General features: G+C 44.3%; 1 protein-coding gene across 1 annotated transcript; it reads left to right on the top strand.

The window, feature by feature from the left end:
• The first annotated feature begins 2,228 nt into the window (after positions 1–2,228).
• Positions 2,229–7,800, top strand: SGK1 (serum/glucocorticoid regulated kinase 1). Its single transcript, XM_006084456.3, has 12 exons — positions 2,229–2,392; positions 2,529–2,604; positions 3,040–3,115; positions 3,499–3,603; positions 3,711–3,794; positions 3,913–4,044; positions 4,283–4,395; positions 4,744–4,867; positions 5,285–5,380; positions 5,856–6,011; positions 6,104–6,193; positions 6,606–7,800. The coding sequence occupies exons 1-12, from the start codon at positions 2,317–2,319 to the stop codon at positions 6,771–6,773; spliced, it is 1,296 nt and encodes a 431-aa protein (XP_006084518.1). The 5' UTR covers positions 2,229–2,316; the 3' UTR covers positions 6,774–7,800.
• Positions 7,801–16,856: the final 9,056 nt, after the last annotated feature.

A 16,856-nucleotide genomic window follows, 5' to 3' on the forward strand; every position in this document is an offset into this window, starting at 1 on the left:
ACTGGGGGGTATTGGCAGTAACAAATCATACTATATGAAGAAGGCATGCAAGATGAAGCAGAAATGGCTCAGCGGCTGTGATCTGGAGTTTCCTAAACCTGGCTTTAGATTGGAACATCAATTTCAGGCGATAGTGCTTTTTTATAGAGTGGATGCTGAGCCAAATTTCTCAGCCCGTCTCCAGGAGAAAGGATGTGTGTTCCCTTCTCCCAGTGCAGGGCTGTGGTGACTGAGCAAACCAAGAAGCAGTTGAGGCCACAGATCATATTGGGGCAAATGAGGTGGTGGTGCTGCCTGCAAAGCAAAGCCCTACCCAAGGCCGAAGCAAACCCGCTTCAATGCTATTCTGGGTTTGACAGCTGGTATTTCAGAGTGTCTGACCTAGCAGCAGGCGGCTCTGAAATGGCAGGGCCCTTGGCAGCAAGGGGTCATGGCAGGGCAGCCACCGCAGACAGCGCCAGCCGGCGAGCACCAGGTACCGGGCCCTGCAAGTCTTGGTAACTTGCAGAGCCTCCTCCGCTCCAGGCCCGGTGGCGGTACTGGCGGCGCTCCAGCCAACCCTGGCGCGACTCCTGGCGCCGGAGGTCAGACTGCAGGTCCAGGTATCTCCCTGCTGCGGGTTACAGGGAGGCACCGGCCTCTGCTCCGCAGAGCTTCCCTCTCTCCTATGCTTTCTGGGGCCGAGGCTCCCAGCTAGTCTTTCGGGAGCTGACGGCTCCCCGTTTATCTGGGACTCGAGAGAAAGAGCCAGGTGGTAAAACTGCAAGACCACCACGCGCCAGCGCTTGCAGTAACCTGGGGAGGGGAGGGGAGGGGAAGAAGAGGACAAACTCAGGGGATTCACGACCCTGGAACGTGACCTGGCCTAGTTTTCAGGTGGGAGAGCCGGGCGAGCCCACGGTGCCCCCGGGGGTCCCGGGGTCATGCCAGGTCGGTGCCCTGCGCGGAGCCGCTGCGCCCTAACTTGCCACTTCCTCACGTGTTCTGGGCATGGCGGGGATTAAAAATGCAAGGGGGAAAATTACACGCGGAACGGACAGGATGTTCTCAGAGATTACTTTAGGGGGGAAAAAAGTGAAATGCGGATTGTACTTTTTTTCCCCCTTTAGTGCAGAGACGAGTTTTATTTCCGCCCCCCTCCCCTACACATTCCTGACCTCTCCCTCCCCCTTCCCTCTCTCTTTCCTTCCTTTCTCCCCGTCCAAGTTCTGGGATTTTTTTCAGCCTTGCTTGGCTTTGGCCAAAAGCACAAAAAAGGCGTTTTCGGAAGCGGCCGGGCCGCGCACAAGGGCCATTTGTTTGTTTGGGGACAGGGGCAGGAAGCCGGGCCGGCCTGAGTCACGGCGGCTCCTTCAAGGAAACGCCAGTGCTCTCCGGCCGCCGCTCGCCATGGGGGAGATGCAGGGCGCGCTGGCCCGGGCCCGTCTCGAGTCGCTGCTGCGGCCGCGCCACAAGAAGAGGGCCGAGGCGCAGAAGAGGAGCGAGTCCTTCCTCCTGACCGGACTGGGTGAGCCCGGGCGCGCGGGGGCTGGTCACTCCCCCCTCGCCGCGTGGCTCCAGCGAGCGGGGCGGGGTGTCGGCGAGGCTGCCGAGGGTGGCGGGATGGGGACGGCGGGCGCGGGGAGACCGGCCCCACGCTGACCCCCAAGATAAGGGCGCGCGGGGCCGCCCTCCCCCGGCGCGGCCACCCTGTGCCCGGGAGATAACCCCGCTGCTGGCGGGCGGCCGCCGCGGGAGGGCAGTGAGGCTGCCGCGGGAATGGGGGAGAGGGTCGGCGCCGGGCCGGGTGCGTCCGAATCCGGGTTTGGTGAGCCAAGCGGGCACCCAGCCACCCAGGGGGCGCGCACCGGGCGGAACGCGCCTGGGAGCCGCGACTGGTGTTCTCGCTGGCGGAGTAGAGGATGGAAAACTACCCCAGGCTCCCTCTGCTCCTCCCCGACCCCCTCCTGCGCCGGCGGCTTCCCTCTCTCGGGCCCTGGAGCCAGGGAGGTAGATAACCGCCCCGCGCCGGGCCCTCCCCCGGCGGCCCCGGCGGCCGGGGCCCCACACCCCCGAGCCGGCTCGCCCTCCCGCCGGGGCGGAACCGCTTGCCGCCGGCCGTCCAGCCGCCTGCAGAGCCGCGGGGCCCCGGGGGCGGGGGCGGGGCGGGGCGGGGCCTGGCCGCGAGACCGCCTCCCTGTGCGCGGGCCCCGCCCCCGCGGAGGCGCAGGGCTTTATAAGAGCGGCTTCGCGGCCCGAGCGAGCTATCGGTTCAGCCGGTCCCTTCGCTACCGCTTCTCCGCGCCGCCTCGCTTAGTCTGTCCCCTCTCTGCGGCGATGACAGTGAAGACCGAGGCTGCTCGGGGCACCCTCACTTACTCCAGAATGCGGGGCATGGTAGCGATTCTCATCGGTGAGTGCCCGAGTCGCTGGATTTCCCACCGAGGCTATGCCAAGTGGAAATTTTTTGAAGATCCTGCATCCGATGAGTGCGCGTGGCGTCGGGTGTTACCAAGCCATCTAAACGTTTCTCTCTCTTTAATTCGCAGCTTTCATGAAACAGAGGAGGATGGGCCTGAACGACTTTATTCAGAAGATTGCCAATAACTCCTATGCATGCAAACAGTAAGTTGGGGGAACTGGGGCACATAAAAATTGGTATAGTTTAAGTTCACCAGCAATAAGGACGTTCTCGTCACTGTGTTGATCAGGAAGCCTAAGACTTCCCCGGGGATGGGGATCCCCTTTCAAGTTCTAATTTACATTTTAAACATTAAAATTTAAAATTAATTTGCGGATTTGGCTTGTTCTAAAGCTGTAAGATAAAATTTTGGTGATTGCCTAATTCACCTCTGTCTCCAGGAAGAACAACCCTCATCTCTTTATTTAACTGGGTTTATTATTTTCTTTGGCTAATTTCTTTAACTGAGTAATTTATTTGGGTGTCTAGTTTAAACACTGAATTCTCCGGAAAATTCGAGCCAGAAACTCACTACTTGTGCTGGTGCGCCCCCTTGTGGCGAGTTAGGAGGTTCTAAATTGTTCTTTTTTTCTTTGTAGCCCTGAAGTTCAGTCCATTTTGAAAATCTCCCAACCTCAAGAGCCTGAGCTTATGAATGCCAACCCTTCTCCTCCAGTAAGTATTCTCCATTTGTAATGTCTGTGAAGGAATCTTGTAAATGAGTCAGTATTCCTACATTGATGAATTAAAATGGCATTTCTAGGAATTAGTATTAAGGCAGGAATGCCTCTTTAGTTCACGCATAACAAGTGACATAAGCACTTAAGAGTTGAGTCAGTGGAGTATTTTCAATGGCATATTTCATAAAAGATTTATCTGCTTACAGTAACATTGTGTAATCTCCACACTCCAGTTTGAGAAATTAACATGGATAAAAAGTAGTTTTGAGTGTTTGCCTCAGTCATTTGCAGATGTAACATCTTTGACAGCGCCTATACTTTATTATCGATGTCTTCCTTTGAAACCAAGATATTAAAAGAGAGCATTTTATTTTTCAGCCAAGTCCTTCTCAGCAAATCAACCTTGGCCCATCATCCAATCCTCATGCTAAACCATCTGACTTCCACTTCTTGAAAGTGATCGGGAAGGGCAGTTTTGGAAAGGTAATTTCAAATCTGATGTCCCCGTTCCCTAGGTAGCCTTCCCTGCACTTATTTTACCATCTCATGTCAATCATTTTTAATGTCAATGTTTTTAATTGACATTTCAGGTTCTTCTAGCAAGACACAAAGCAGAGGAAGCATTCTACGCAGTCAAAGTTCTACAGAAGAAAGCGATCCTGAAGAAGAAGGAGGTACGTGCAGTGCTGGATGGGTTGCGGTTGGAGATAAGACTTCCATTGAGTAGTTTCACCTTGCAATTTCGGTGCCACATTGAAATTTGCCACTAAATCTTGATTGTCCTTTTCCTAGGAAAAGCATATTATGTCGGAGCGGAATGTTCTCCTGAAGAATGTGAAGCACCCTTTCCTGGTGGGCCTTCACTTCTCTTTCCAGACTGCTGACAAATTGTACTTTGTCCTCGACTACATCAATGGTGGAGAGGTGAGCAGAGGGAATATGAGCTAATTTGTCCGTGCACAATTTTTAAAAGATGCGTAGGGGAGGAAAGTTACCAGAATTAGCATTTCCTTTAACCATCCAGGTCTCAAATGGTTAATAAGTAGACTATTTAGGGCCACTTCCTGCAATTGTTCCCTTCAGCTATATATGTCGAGACTAATTAAATGCATTGTTATCAGGCTTTGGCAAGCGCAGACTGACTTTGTTCTGTCTCCCCCAGTTGTTCTACCATCTCCAGAGGGAGCGCTGCTTCCTGGAACCGCGGGCCCGTTTCTATGCTGCTGAAATAGCCAGTGCCTTGGGTTACCTGCACTCCATGAACATCGTTTATAGGTGAGCTGAAGTTCTCCTAAGGCAGCCTCCCTTCGTGGGTATAAAGGAGACACAGGAGGCCTAGCCTTGGACCGGGCTTTAAAATAATGTGTTTATGTACAGCTTGGTCACCTAAAACCAGATCCCCCAGCATGTGAGCTGTCTTGACTCCAGGCCACTAGGGAATTAGCCAACTAGGATTGGACCTAATCCAGGGTAGATTAGCAGAACAAGGACTCCCTTTTTTATTCACGATACAACTGCAGTGAATGTAAAATGCTTCTAATACCCCTAACAATTCTCTTTACAGAGGATTTCTTACGAAGTGAAATTAACTTGTGCAACTACCTTTCTGTCGTTTCTTTACAGAGACTTAAAACCAGAGAATATTCTGCTGGATTCCCAGGGACACATTGTCCTTACTGACTTTGGGCTCTGCAAGGAGAACATCGAGCCCAATGGCACGACATCCACCTTCTGTGGCACACCCGAGGTAGGAGCGTCCTCCGCTGCTGCCTGGTCCACCCCCTCCTTCCCAGAGAGAAAGCGCAATAATGTGTTTCACCACAGAAAGACTCAACTGTTCTCTGAGATTTCTTAGTCCAATTCAGTGCAAGTAAAATACACTTGCTATTTGATGCAGTATGAGATGGTCCAAGGCCGTATGCTGCTTTCATGAAAGCTAGCTGTTTGCAAGATCCATGTCAAAAAAGATTTCTAAATCCCCAAGTAAGATGCTGTTGGGTGGCCAGTCAGCTTTCAAGTCCAGTAGTTTTATCAGGAAGTCATCTAAAGAAATACATCCTCCAAGTGTATCCAGGGGGTCTCAGTTCTTTCAAAGTGCATGCCTGGCCTTGGGATTGCCTGGTTTCGCTGGCTCTAAGCTCTCTTCTCCTGGTCTGTCTTTCAGTATCTCGCACCTGAGGTGCTTCATAAGCAGCCTTACGACAGGACTGTGGACTGGTGGTGCCTGGGGGCCGTCTTATATGAGATGCTCTATGGCCTGGTGAGTAGCACATTGAGAACCATGGAATATTGCCCCGAGGGATAATGCTCCCTAGAATGTAGTCTTCTTACAATCCAGACTCTTCTGGGCACATAGGCCCCATTGCATACCTGGTCCTTGTGTCTTGACCTTTATCAGTAAGCTTATCAAATGCTGGTAAGAAGCATATTGGTTATTTTATAAGTGTTGTAGGGTGAATTCTTACCTAGTAGATTTTTCTTTTGTAAATTCACATTTTAGTAGATATGCTTACACTTAACCTATGTGAGCGTGACAAACATGACTTGATCAGCGTCTAACCCCTGGTACGAGTTGCCAAAGAGACACTTAAAAATCCAAGGCCAAAAAATATCAAGAAAAAGACATTGTCCAATCCAAGTTCATATATTGCAGCTTAAATCTTTTTCTCTCTTTGATAATATGTGCTGTACAAAGCTCCCAGGTAAATATTAAGTGATTGTCTCCCTTCTTTCAGCCTCCTTTTTACAGCCGAAACACAGCTGAGATGTACGACAACATTCTGAACAAGCCCCTCCAGTTGAAGCCAAATATCACAAATTCTGCAAGACACCTCCTGGAGGGCCTCCTGCAGAAGGACCGGACAAAGCGGCTGGGTGCCAAGGACGACTTTGTGAGTGCTGCTTCCTGTTCTCCTGGTTGGCTGGGAAGTGCCCTTCTCGAATTCGGCCTGTTTAAGTTAACCCTGGTGTGTCTTCTCAACAGATGGAGATTAAGAATCATGTCTTCTTCTCTGTAATTAACTGGGATGATCTCATTAATAAGAAGATTACTCCTCCTTTTAACCCAAATGTGGTGAGTATCTTTCTTCTAAATATAGGGGGGGGCCCCAAGGTCATTTCTTTAAAGTCAGATGTGGTGGTTGTGGTGGAGAGGGGAGGGCCCTCAAGGAATAAATTGGCAGATATTTTATTCATGGACCATTATTTTACTACAGAAAAAGTAGAATATTTGTCCCAACAAAGCTCACAGGATTTTTCAACACACTTATCAATTAAAGTACCCAAAAAAGGGTAACATTACCCTCATCATTTAAACTCTGCGTGGCCTCTGGGGGTCGTACCTGAAATGGGTGATTATTATGGGAGTTTCCGTATTGTGCCCTAAAGACCTGAGCACCAGAATTTAAAGCCTAGATAAGGACTTCCCAGCCCTGTATCCAGTGTGGACTCTTAACACTGAATGTGGTTTTCCCTTCCTGCTGCAGAGTGGCCCCAGCGACCTGCGGCACTTCGACCCCGAGTTCACCGAAGAGCCCGTCCCCAACTCCATCGGCCGGTCCCCCGACAGCATCCTCCTCACGGCCAGCGTCAAGGAGGCCGCCGAGGCCTTCCTAGGCTTCTCCTACGCGCCTCCCGTGGACTCTTTCCTCTGAACAGCCGGGGGGTGGGTTCTGAAGGATTTTCTGTGTGTTTTGAAATGTTTTAGTTAGCCTCTTGGCGGAGCTGCCAACTGACAAGACATCTTCAAAGAGAATTTGCACATCTCCGGGAGCTTGCACATCTTGGCAATCTTATTGCACACTGTTTGCCGGAAGCTTTTCGAAGAGCACATCCTCCTCTCAGTGAGCTCATGAGGTTTTCACTTTTATCCTTCCTTCCAACGTGGTGCTATCTGAAATTCGCATTGGAGTGCCGCCCTAGACAGGTGCAGTGGTCCTGTCAGAAGGACGCTGCCTGAAGGAGGGTCTCCTGGGAGGGTCGGTCTGGGCTGTGATACCGAATCTTATGAAATGTGCCTTTTCTGATGAGCTTGTGTGAGCTCCAAAGCTTTTCCTCTGGCAGTGTTTCAGTTCTTGATCTTCCCTTGTGGATTGCTGTGCGAACAGTGGTCTGAGTGCGGTATGCCTGAGCACAGATGGATTTAGTTATAAGCATCAATGTGACACTTGCAGGACACTACAATGTGGGACATTGTTTGTTTCTTCCATATTTGGAAGATAAATTTATGCGTAGACTGTTTTTTTTTTTTGTAAGATATAGTTCATTAAAATTTATTGAAATGGTCTTGCAATGACTTGTATCCAGATGCTTACAGAAAGCATTGCTGCTATAAATATTTCTATTTTTAGAAAGGGTTTTTATGGACCAATGCCCCAGTTGTCGGTCAAGCCTGGTGTTTTCATTGTTTAAAATGTCACCTGAAAATGGGCATTATTTATGGGGTATTTTTTTGCATTCCCGGTAATTGTATGTATTGTATAAAGTCTGTACATTGGGTTATAACACTAGTATATTTAAACTTACAGGCTTATTTGTAATGTAAACCACCATTTTAATGTACTGTAATTAACATGGTTATAATATGTACAATTCTTCCCCCCTTCCCATCACACACCTTTTGTGTGTGTGTGATAAACCAGTTTTGGTTTGCAATAAAACCTTAAAAAATATTTACATAAATTGTGTCATGCGTGTTCTTTTAATATAGTATTTTGGTCTGGGGGGAAGAGGGAGTTAGAGAACAATAATGGGTTCATTTAAAATCTAAAACCAGGGAAATGCTACTGTAATTGCTTCCAATAGCAGTAGCTACTGAATCCAGGGGAGTAGAGGGTGGTCTTAGAGTCAAATTTATATTCCAGGTCTTCGTAGCATTTATGAAGTCAGTTATTCATAAATCCATCCAAACAAATCCTTTTCAAGTTACCGGTCTCACAAGGACAGCCATGATGTAATGTTCCCTATATTTATTGCGTGTCCTATGACGTTGACAGCTGTTTGTTGGGACATTTAGCTTGTCTGAAGTAACAGGTAATGCTTTCAACAAATATTTGAGCACCTACTCTGGGCCAAGCTCTGTTCTGAGTGCTGCGGATATAGCAGTGAGCAAAGCAGACCAATCCCTGCCTTGATAGGAGAGGCAGACTTCTTCAGTGGAGCTGTTTATTGAAAGGGGGATCAATATCATAGTCTGCACGGGTAGGAGAATGCCACCGAAGAGGGTGAGGACGTTTGTCATGAATGGAGGTGTTCCCCAGAAGCCAAGCTGGCAGGACTTCTAGTTTAGGGAGTACCCAGAGCTGAACCAAGCCCAGTGCTGGCTCAGAACGATCCCCAAGGAGCAGCACATTCCTGGCGTGGACCAGAAGCCCGAGCCTGTGCACAGCCAGCACTGCGTGGACCCAGCAAACTCGGGGGCTGGCGTGCAGAGGCCCCTCCTAGAGCTCATGCCGCTGGAATATTTACAGTGGAAGAGGGGGAAGTAGCACGATATTAGAGCATCTTCTTGTGTCCAAATTTTTGGGCTTTTATACTTTTTTAGGCCCTTCACACAAATTCCTAGCAAACAGGGAGTCAGCCCCCCAACAGTTGTGCCTCTTCTATCTCAGTCCCACCCTCACCCCCAACCCCACCCCCAAGGCTTCTCAGGGCTGAACAGGTGTTTGGAGCTTACTTAGTCCTTGTCCCTCATAATCCATTGAAGGAATGGGATCAAAGTGACTCAGCGACTTCTTGCAGAAAGTGGCTTCCAGTCAAAGGTCTGCCTTGTAGTTGCTGTGCTCTACCTACCATCAGTAGCTACATATTAAATCCCCAGCAACCCCAAATGCCAAAATCAACTACAGCGACGGAGAATGTAAAGCCTGCATTCTCCTAGTCAAGATTGATGCTAACTCTGACAGGGAGGTGATTTGCATGTCTCCCCCTCATTCTCATTATAAGTAACAGTTATGAATTCCTCCTTGAACAAAAAGTACTTAAATCACATTTTAATTTGAACACAGTCTTGCTGTCCGGAAATCCATAATCTAATTATAAATAACTCCAAGGGGCCAGGCATGCATTACAAAGCTTATTGATTTTTTTAAGGATAGGAATTTGGTTTATTGGGTTACAGTCAATCACTATCTAAGATCTGAATTGCATTGTTCAAGAAATGAAAGGAGCCAGAGGAATCCCAAGTGTTGTCACACAAGTGGGAGGAGATTAGATCAAACAAGTGGGTGGGACCGGGAACCAGGCAAGAACAGGGAAGTCGAGAAAGGACAAGGGATCAATAAAAAAAAAAAAGGCAAATATTTACTATGCTCTGATGTCAAATGATTCAAGTAATGTCCAAAAGCATTCGCACAGAGGTTTCTTTTACCTAGAGGAGTGGTGCACATTCTTGCCAGCATTCTAAACGACATCTGAGCATGATGGTTGCAAAAGGAGACCAACTCTCTGCAAAACTCTCCAGCTTTGGGTCTGCTCAGATGTGGGTATGGGGAAATCACTGAGCTCAGGTTCCCCCAAGTTAACGTGGGACTCGAAACCACTGCTCCCATGAAGAATAAGTCACACACTGTGCCTAGAGAGGTTGCCGTCTACCTGGGGAGACATAGCACCGACCCATGGAATGTGACAAGTGGTGAAGGAGGGCTTTAGAGGACTTCCGAAGTCCAGAGGTTCTCTGTGGGGTTGGCCCATTGGAGCAGGCGTCTCAGAAGGATGCCAAAGATTCTTCTAACCAATTCTACTTCTAGGGAGTGTAATGGGATTCAGGCCCTGAGAATTAGACATCAATAACAACCTATATTATTGAACTCTTACAATGCCAGACATTGTCCTAAGTATTTTATACTCTCTTTAATCTTCAGAACAACCCTGCGATGTCAATAGTGAAGGAACCAGCACAGAAAGGTGATTGGCGGGTTAGTAGTGGTGCGATTAGAAGTCAAATCATGACAGTCTGGCCCCAAAGCCTATGTTTACAACCATTACGTTATTCTGCCTGACAGGTGACAACAGAATATAGAAGCAAAAAATTGTGTGCTTGTTAGTCATTAGCATAATGATGTTAACTTAAGATGGTGTTCATCAGAGCAACATTTCTATTAAGAAAAACACACTTCTCTAAATTGTTTAAGCCCAATTTAAGAAATTACTTAAATATTTTTCTCATATGGCATGGAAATTGTTAACCAATCACCAAAGCCAACAATTAATTACTATTGCTTAGACTTCACTAGTGGCTTATATGTGATCTCTCCTGGTCTTCTTTGGACACTACATGCTTGCTATGTAAGAATGTGTTTATGTTTTCTCTGCTTTCCACATTTTTCTGGAGGACTTTGGCAACAAGACTAGGAGCAATCCTTGACGTTTACTTAGTGTTTACTTATAACATTGTGTTCAGAGATATGTTTGTGTATTTGGAGATCTTGGAAACCATGGATTCCAATGGGCAGGGTTCTTGATTTCCTCTTTTCTGTGCTGCCTGTTCTTGCTCCACCTAGGGTATCATGGCAGGCATGATGATGCTGCTGAAACAATAATATATGAGGTACAGACTGTTCACAAGAACATGTACATGAAGACAATCACTTCTTGTGAACAGTAGACCATAAAGACATAGTGTCACTTTACGTATACACACAAAACAGATAAGTGGCTGACAATTTGTTCAGATATCCAGATGACTTAAAGACAATTCTGCTCAATCTTTATTTATTGCCACTTTAGATAGTCATAAACTCTCTTTTTTAAATTATAGTTTAAATACAATATCATATTAGCTTTAGGTGTACAACATAGTAATTTGACGTTTATATTTCTCACAATGTGGTCACCACAATAAGTGTAGCAACCATCTGTCACCATACAGTTATTACGATAATATGGACAATTTTCCCTAGGCTGTACTTTACATCCCCGTGACATATTGGGTTTTTTAAAATAACCATAGAGGTTTGTACCTCCTATTCCCTTTCTGTATTATGAATTTCTCTGTATTATGAATCTGTTTGTCTTGTTTTATTTCACCATTTCTTTTTGTTTTATAGATTCCACATATAAGTGAAATCATATAGTATTTGTCTTTCTCTGTCTGACTTATTTCACTTAGCATAATACTGTCTAGGTCCATCCATGTTGTCACAAATGGCAAGATTTCAATCTTTTTATCCCTGAGCAATATTTCATTCTGTGGTGGGTGTGTGTGTGTGTGTGTGTGTGTGTGTGTGTATTCCAACTTCTTACCCACTCATTTCATTTATCAATGGACACTTGGGCTGCTTCCACATCTTCACTATTGTAAATAATGCTACAATAAACATAAGGGTACATATATCTTTTTGAATTAGTGTTTTTGTTTACTTCAGATAAATACTCAGAAGTGGGAACCTCTATTCAAGTTTATTTAATTAGATTAATTGAAGTTAAGCTGGACAATTTGGGGTTCAAATTGAAAATAATGATTATATTTTTCTCTAAAAGATCATAAAAAAGAGACACAGAAATGATCTAATGCTTTAAATAAATTACATGCTACCTAATAATGGGCAATTTTCAAATCAAACATATTTGAAGACTTTTTTAAAAATATAACAAAAAATAAAATAATCAGAGAAAAAGAAAAAATGTAAAAGAAATGATGTTTCATTTATACATGGATAACATGCTCAAGGCCAAATAAATAAATAAAAACATGACAGCTCAAAGTGAGTAATAATTTTACAATTGCCTCATTCAGCCCAGCCCATCCCAATTTCCTTTCTCTGGAGATAACTAACAGTAAGCTTTTTTCGTGTATCCTCTTAGAGATTTGGTATGCATATACAATCATAAAGGCTTCCAATAACACAGAATTAGAATTTTAAAGAAGAGCGTAGAGGAGGTGTCTTGATTGCTGTTTGATTTTTTTGGTATCATAATTGTTTATATTTTTTAAAAGTTTAACATCTCACTTGTGTGATTCTAGTGTTTAAAAATACTTGGTGCAATATAGCTCATACTGCATGGCAAATTTTTCATCTGCTGCTGAATGAAGACATAGCAATCTGGTTTCATGTTGCAGATTAAACAAAGAGGTAGACTCACTGAGACACAATAGTTGACTTTCAAGGTGGCCCTTTGCAACTGTGTATGTTTTTTGCCTTGCCCTCAGTCTTTTTTTTTTTTTTAAATATATTTTATTGATTTTTTACAGAGAAGAAGGGAGAGGGATAGAGAGAAACATCGATGAGAGAGATCAATCAGCTGCCTCCTGCACGCCCCCTACTGGGGATGTGCCCACAACCAAGGTACATGCCTTTGACCGGAATCGAACCTGGGACCCTTCAGTCCCCAGGCCGATGCTCTATCCACTGAGCCAAACCGGTTCGGCTGCCCTTAGTCTTTAGGTCCTAATACTTCAGCAATGTCACTCGAGCTACACACTTTCTAAAACAGCTAGAAACCATCTTGATTCTCCCGTCACTAAATAGTTGTTATGCCTAGGGCCCACATAAAAGTTTTCACAAAACTTACCTGATTCAGAGATAATACTTTCCATTTCTTACCATCCTTCAGTGATTCTCCCTAACAACTATCTTGTCCTTTCCCATTTCATAGAAAAAAAAAAAATCAGGGTAGGAAAGATCACTAGGTTCAGAGGTGATAAACTCAGTGCCTTCAGGAGCCAGGCTTGTAATAAGACAGTAAGAGCCATATTCACTGTATTTTCTCTTAAAAGCATTGAAATTAAAATAATAATTAAGATAAAAAACAGAAACCACTGTGTTAGCCAACTAAAATGAGTCTATGGCCAGAAACATCTATAAATTTTCTAGTCTAATCTAATATGCAATTATGTTAATTTTAATGAGCTGCCTTGTCTTTTGTATTCGTGACCTTGTGTATTTGTTACCTATGAGCAACACAACAAAAAACAAAGCCCACGAACACTAGGAATTGAGAGCTCTGCTTCTCCCAACTATGCAACAGAGAGGAAGGAATGGGCTTACAAGAGCACTAGTTTTCATTAGATGACACAAAGTCCAGCCATCCAGGTTGATAGAGATTGTCCCCAGCTTCTAATCATATTCACACACCTAGTGGTTCCAAATCCCATCCAAATTCCAAAACCAGTGTTGGAAAGGAAGCAGGCTCTTTAGTGTATCATCTGGGAGCATTTTAAGAGGCCCCCTTTTTAACAGACCACTCACTCACAAGGGAAATTGGATCGTACATTATTTATAACTAGAGGCCCAGTGCGTAAAATTCGTGCAGGGTGAGGGAGAGGGGGTCCCTCAGCTCAGCCTGCACCCTCTCCAATCCGGGATCCCTCTCGCAATCCGGGACTGCTGGCTCCTAACTGCTTGCCTGCCTACTGGCTTGATAGCCACCTAACTGCCCCCCTGCCGGCCTCATGGCTCCCAACTGCCCTCCCCTGTCACCTGATCACCCCTAACTGCCTCTGCCTCAGCCCCCACCACCATGGCTTTGTCCAGAAGGAAGTCAAACGGTCAGAAGATGTCCAGTCTCCCAGTCTAATTAGCATATTACCCTTTTATTAGTATAGATAATCTGAAGAATTTTCTCTTCCATAAAAGGACAAGGAATCAGCTTGGCCAAGCTATCCTGAGTTACAATGAACAGGAAGCCAAGAAAAGAGATGTTGAGTAAATTAAATTTCTTTTAGTTCTCTTAAATTCATGTCATAAAGTAAAAGTGAATTGTATTACTCTACTCACCAACTAAAACAGAGTAGCATAGTGCTCCAATAGCCTGACATTACATGCCAACCTTAAAAGAGAAAAGAGGTGAATGATACTTTCATAAAAGCTTTCTTCTTTACTTTTTCATCATTGCTAATAGCAGTATCATCAAATCCATGGGGGAAAAAATCCAGGGTTGTTGAGGGAATATCTGGATGTAAACCAGAAGATTTAGGTTCAGATTCTACCTCTGTCATCTTGCTAAGTACTCTTTTTCAATGGGGATGCTAGTAACTGTTCCGCTTTCTTCACAGGGCAATGCAAAGCTCTACTAAGAGAGACATTGTATGAGAATGGGCTTCCGCTGGCTGGGAAGTGATCAACTACTTTCAGAACCTTCTTAGAAAACGCCATGCCTCAGAGGTATCAATTTACACAGTCATATTAGTTTACACAGTCCTTCAAGACTTAAGGTCTCTAGGAGTTAAGACTTTTCTAACAGATTGTCCTACTGTGAATTTTGTCACCTAGAAGTCAGTTCTTAAACACATCTCAATATATATGTTTATTTGAATGGACTTTGAAAATTCTTTCCATTTAAAAGCAGAAAGCTTTTTCAAGGAATTAAATCTTCAAATGCAGAAATTAAGAACTGTTCTCCATTTTGCTAATCCTTAACATGTTTAAATCTTATATGTGAACAATGAACAAATAATTGAAAATATAATGTATATTACTAAGTAAAGAATATGCAAATAATCATTTCACTATTCTTTCAGTTGTTTATTGTTGTTTTTTCATGAAAACCACTTGGAGAGAGAAAGAAAAAAAATAACTTGCATTCACAGAACACTTCACACTACCTCTTGTTAGCTCACTTTATCATACCAGGCAGATAAGGTAAATGGGGTAAATTATATCTATTTCATTTTACATATGCTAAACTGAGGCTCTGAGAAGTTTACATGAATAGGCCCAGGGAGTAAGTGGAAGAGTCAGACGTGAGCCCACTGCTTCTGACAACAGAGACTTTCTCTTTCCACAGCTCCTTTGAGCATCAGGGCGTCGTTACTGAGCAGAAGAGTCTCCAGGAACGGATAGGCCAGCTGTCTCATCCCCCTTCCATAGAGGTTGCCCTTTTATGAGTCAGCACTTGAAATTGAAGAGAGAAACCAAGGTCACCAGTAAATAACTTTGGAATATGCAGCTCAAATGTGAATGGGCCATTTTATAGCTCCATTAAAATTTGTTACAAATCTCCTGAGAGGCAGTTTCTGATGTTTAATGGTGTCTGAGGCCTGTGTTTAAGGAGTAGTTATACAGTACTCTACATTCCTCATAGAGCTGATGTGAGAATCAAGTGAAAGAAGGAGTCTTTACATATAAGGAATCACTGTCCCGACTTTTATTGCCTGACCGGAGACCCTTCAGCAATGTGTGAAATAACATCAACCTCAGTCTGCAGCGCCACCCAGTGGTCCAATGATGCTTGAACTTTCTATGTATCTTCTTGTTTTCAGATGGTAAATATTATCTGTATTACATACCTGTTCCACAGGCCTTGTGCTCACACTCAGTATATTTCTTTCAGATTTTTTTATTTATATGATTTTGTGACTGAGTTTTATGTTCATAAATCATAACACCAAGAAAGAGCCAAATTTCAGAGCATAAATCCATATATTTTTTTAAATTGATTTCAGAGAGGAAGGGAGAGGGGGAGAGAAACATCAATGATGACAGAGAATCATTGATCAGCTTCCTCCTGCAGCCCCCTACTGGGGATTGAGTCCACAACCCAGGCATGTGCCCTTGACTGGAATCAAACCGGGGACCTTTCAGTCCGCAGGCCGACGCTCTATCCACTGAGTTAAACCAGCCAAGGGCAGGGCCCCATATTTTAATGTGTAATGAATGCTTTAGCCTGCATAGCTGTCAGTATTTTTCTTATAAACCAGCTGTTATTTAACACAGGAGGAAAAGCTGTGAATGTTGTTGGAGAGGTCTGTTTCTGTCTTGATTTGCCCATAAGTTGTGCTTAAAATTGCTAAGTCCACACCTGCCTAGTGCTAGAGAGACAACAATGAGCAAAAAGCAATGTGGTCCCTGCGTTCACGAAGTTTGCAAATTCAGTCAGAGAGATACACAGTAATTAAGTAACTACACAAATGTTATTGCCTCACTTAGCTCAGGAAATGAGAATACTTATTCCTTGGTTTTTGTTTGTTGTTGTTTTTCCAAAAAAGCAAGATACTCACTTTTTATTTTCTTCTAATATAGAAATAATAATAATACCTACCTTGAAGGGGAAAACCATGACTATTACAGCACATGGTATGAAATAGGTGACTAATAAATATATTGCCTAAAGCAGGGGTGGGCAAACTTTTTGACTCGAGGGCCACAATGGGTTCTTAAACTGGACCGGAGGGCCGGAACAAAAGCATGGATGGAGTGTTTGTGTGAACTAATATAAATTCAAAGTAAACATCATTACATAAAAGGGTACGGTCTTTTTTTCTTTTTAGTTTTATTCATTTCAAACGGGCCGGATCCGGCCCGCGGGCCATAGTTTGCCCACGGCGGGCCTAAAGCATCAAGATATCAAAAATCACATGATTTTCAATGCATCACTCATATTTACTGAACCTTGAAGTTTAAAACAATAAGAAAAATATGTAAAAGTGAATCAAAAATAAGAGAAAATTATTAGTTTTGTGAACACAGTATATTGATAGCATTATTATCTTTGCATGTAAATACAAGCTATTCACATTTCAAAGACATCCAGTATGTATATCTAAATTCTCATTTACTAGACCCAAGAGTTGGGCTAAAATAGATGTTCTGAATTAACCTGGTTAGATGAGGAAGGGAGCACAGCTTAATTGGCTAGCATAGTTCTCATGACAAGTTAAAAAGAGAAATGGACCTAAAATCCATGAGTCCGAACTCTCTGGGTTGTCTCTTTAGATACCATTGAAAAGAATGGATACTTCTGAATATCTGAACATTATTGCCGAAACTGGTTTGGCTCAGTGGATAGAGCGTCAGCCT

The sequence above is a fragment of the Myotis lucifugus genome, unplaced genomic scaffold, assembly GCF_000147115.1.
Source record: "Myotis lucifugus unplaced genomic scaffold, Myoluc2.0 scaffold_11, whole genome shotgun sequence".
NCBI classification, from domain to species: Eukaryota; Metazoa; Chordata; class Mammalia; order Chiroptera; family Vespertilionidae; genus Myotis; species Myotis lucifugus.

Coding starts and splice junctions, on each gene's coding strand:
- SGK1 (XM_006084456.3), top strand. CDS start 2,317: ATGACAGTGAAGACCGAGGCTGCTCGGGGCACCCTCACTTACTCCAGA. Junction 2,393..2,528: donor CATGGTAGCGATTCTCATCG/GTGAGTGCCCGA, acceptor TTTAATTCGCAG/CTTTCATGAAACAGAGGAGG. Junction 4,868..5,284: donor CCTTCTGTGGCACACCCGAG/GTAGGAGCGTCC, acceptor TCTGTCTTTCAG/TATCTCGCACCTGAGGTGCT.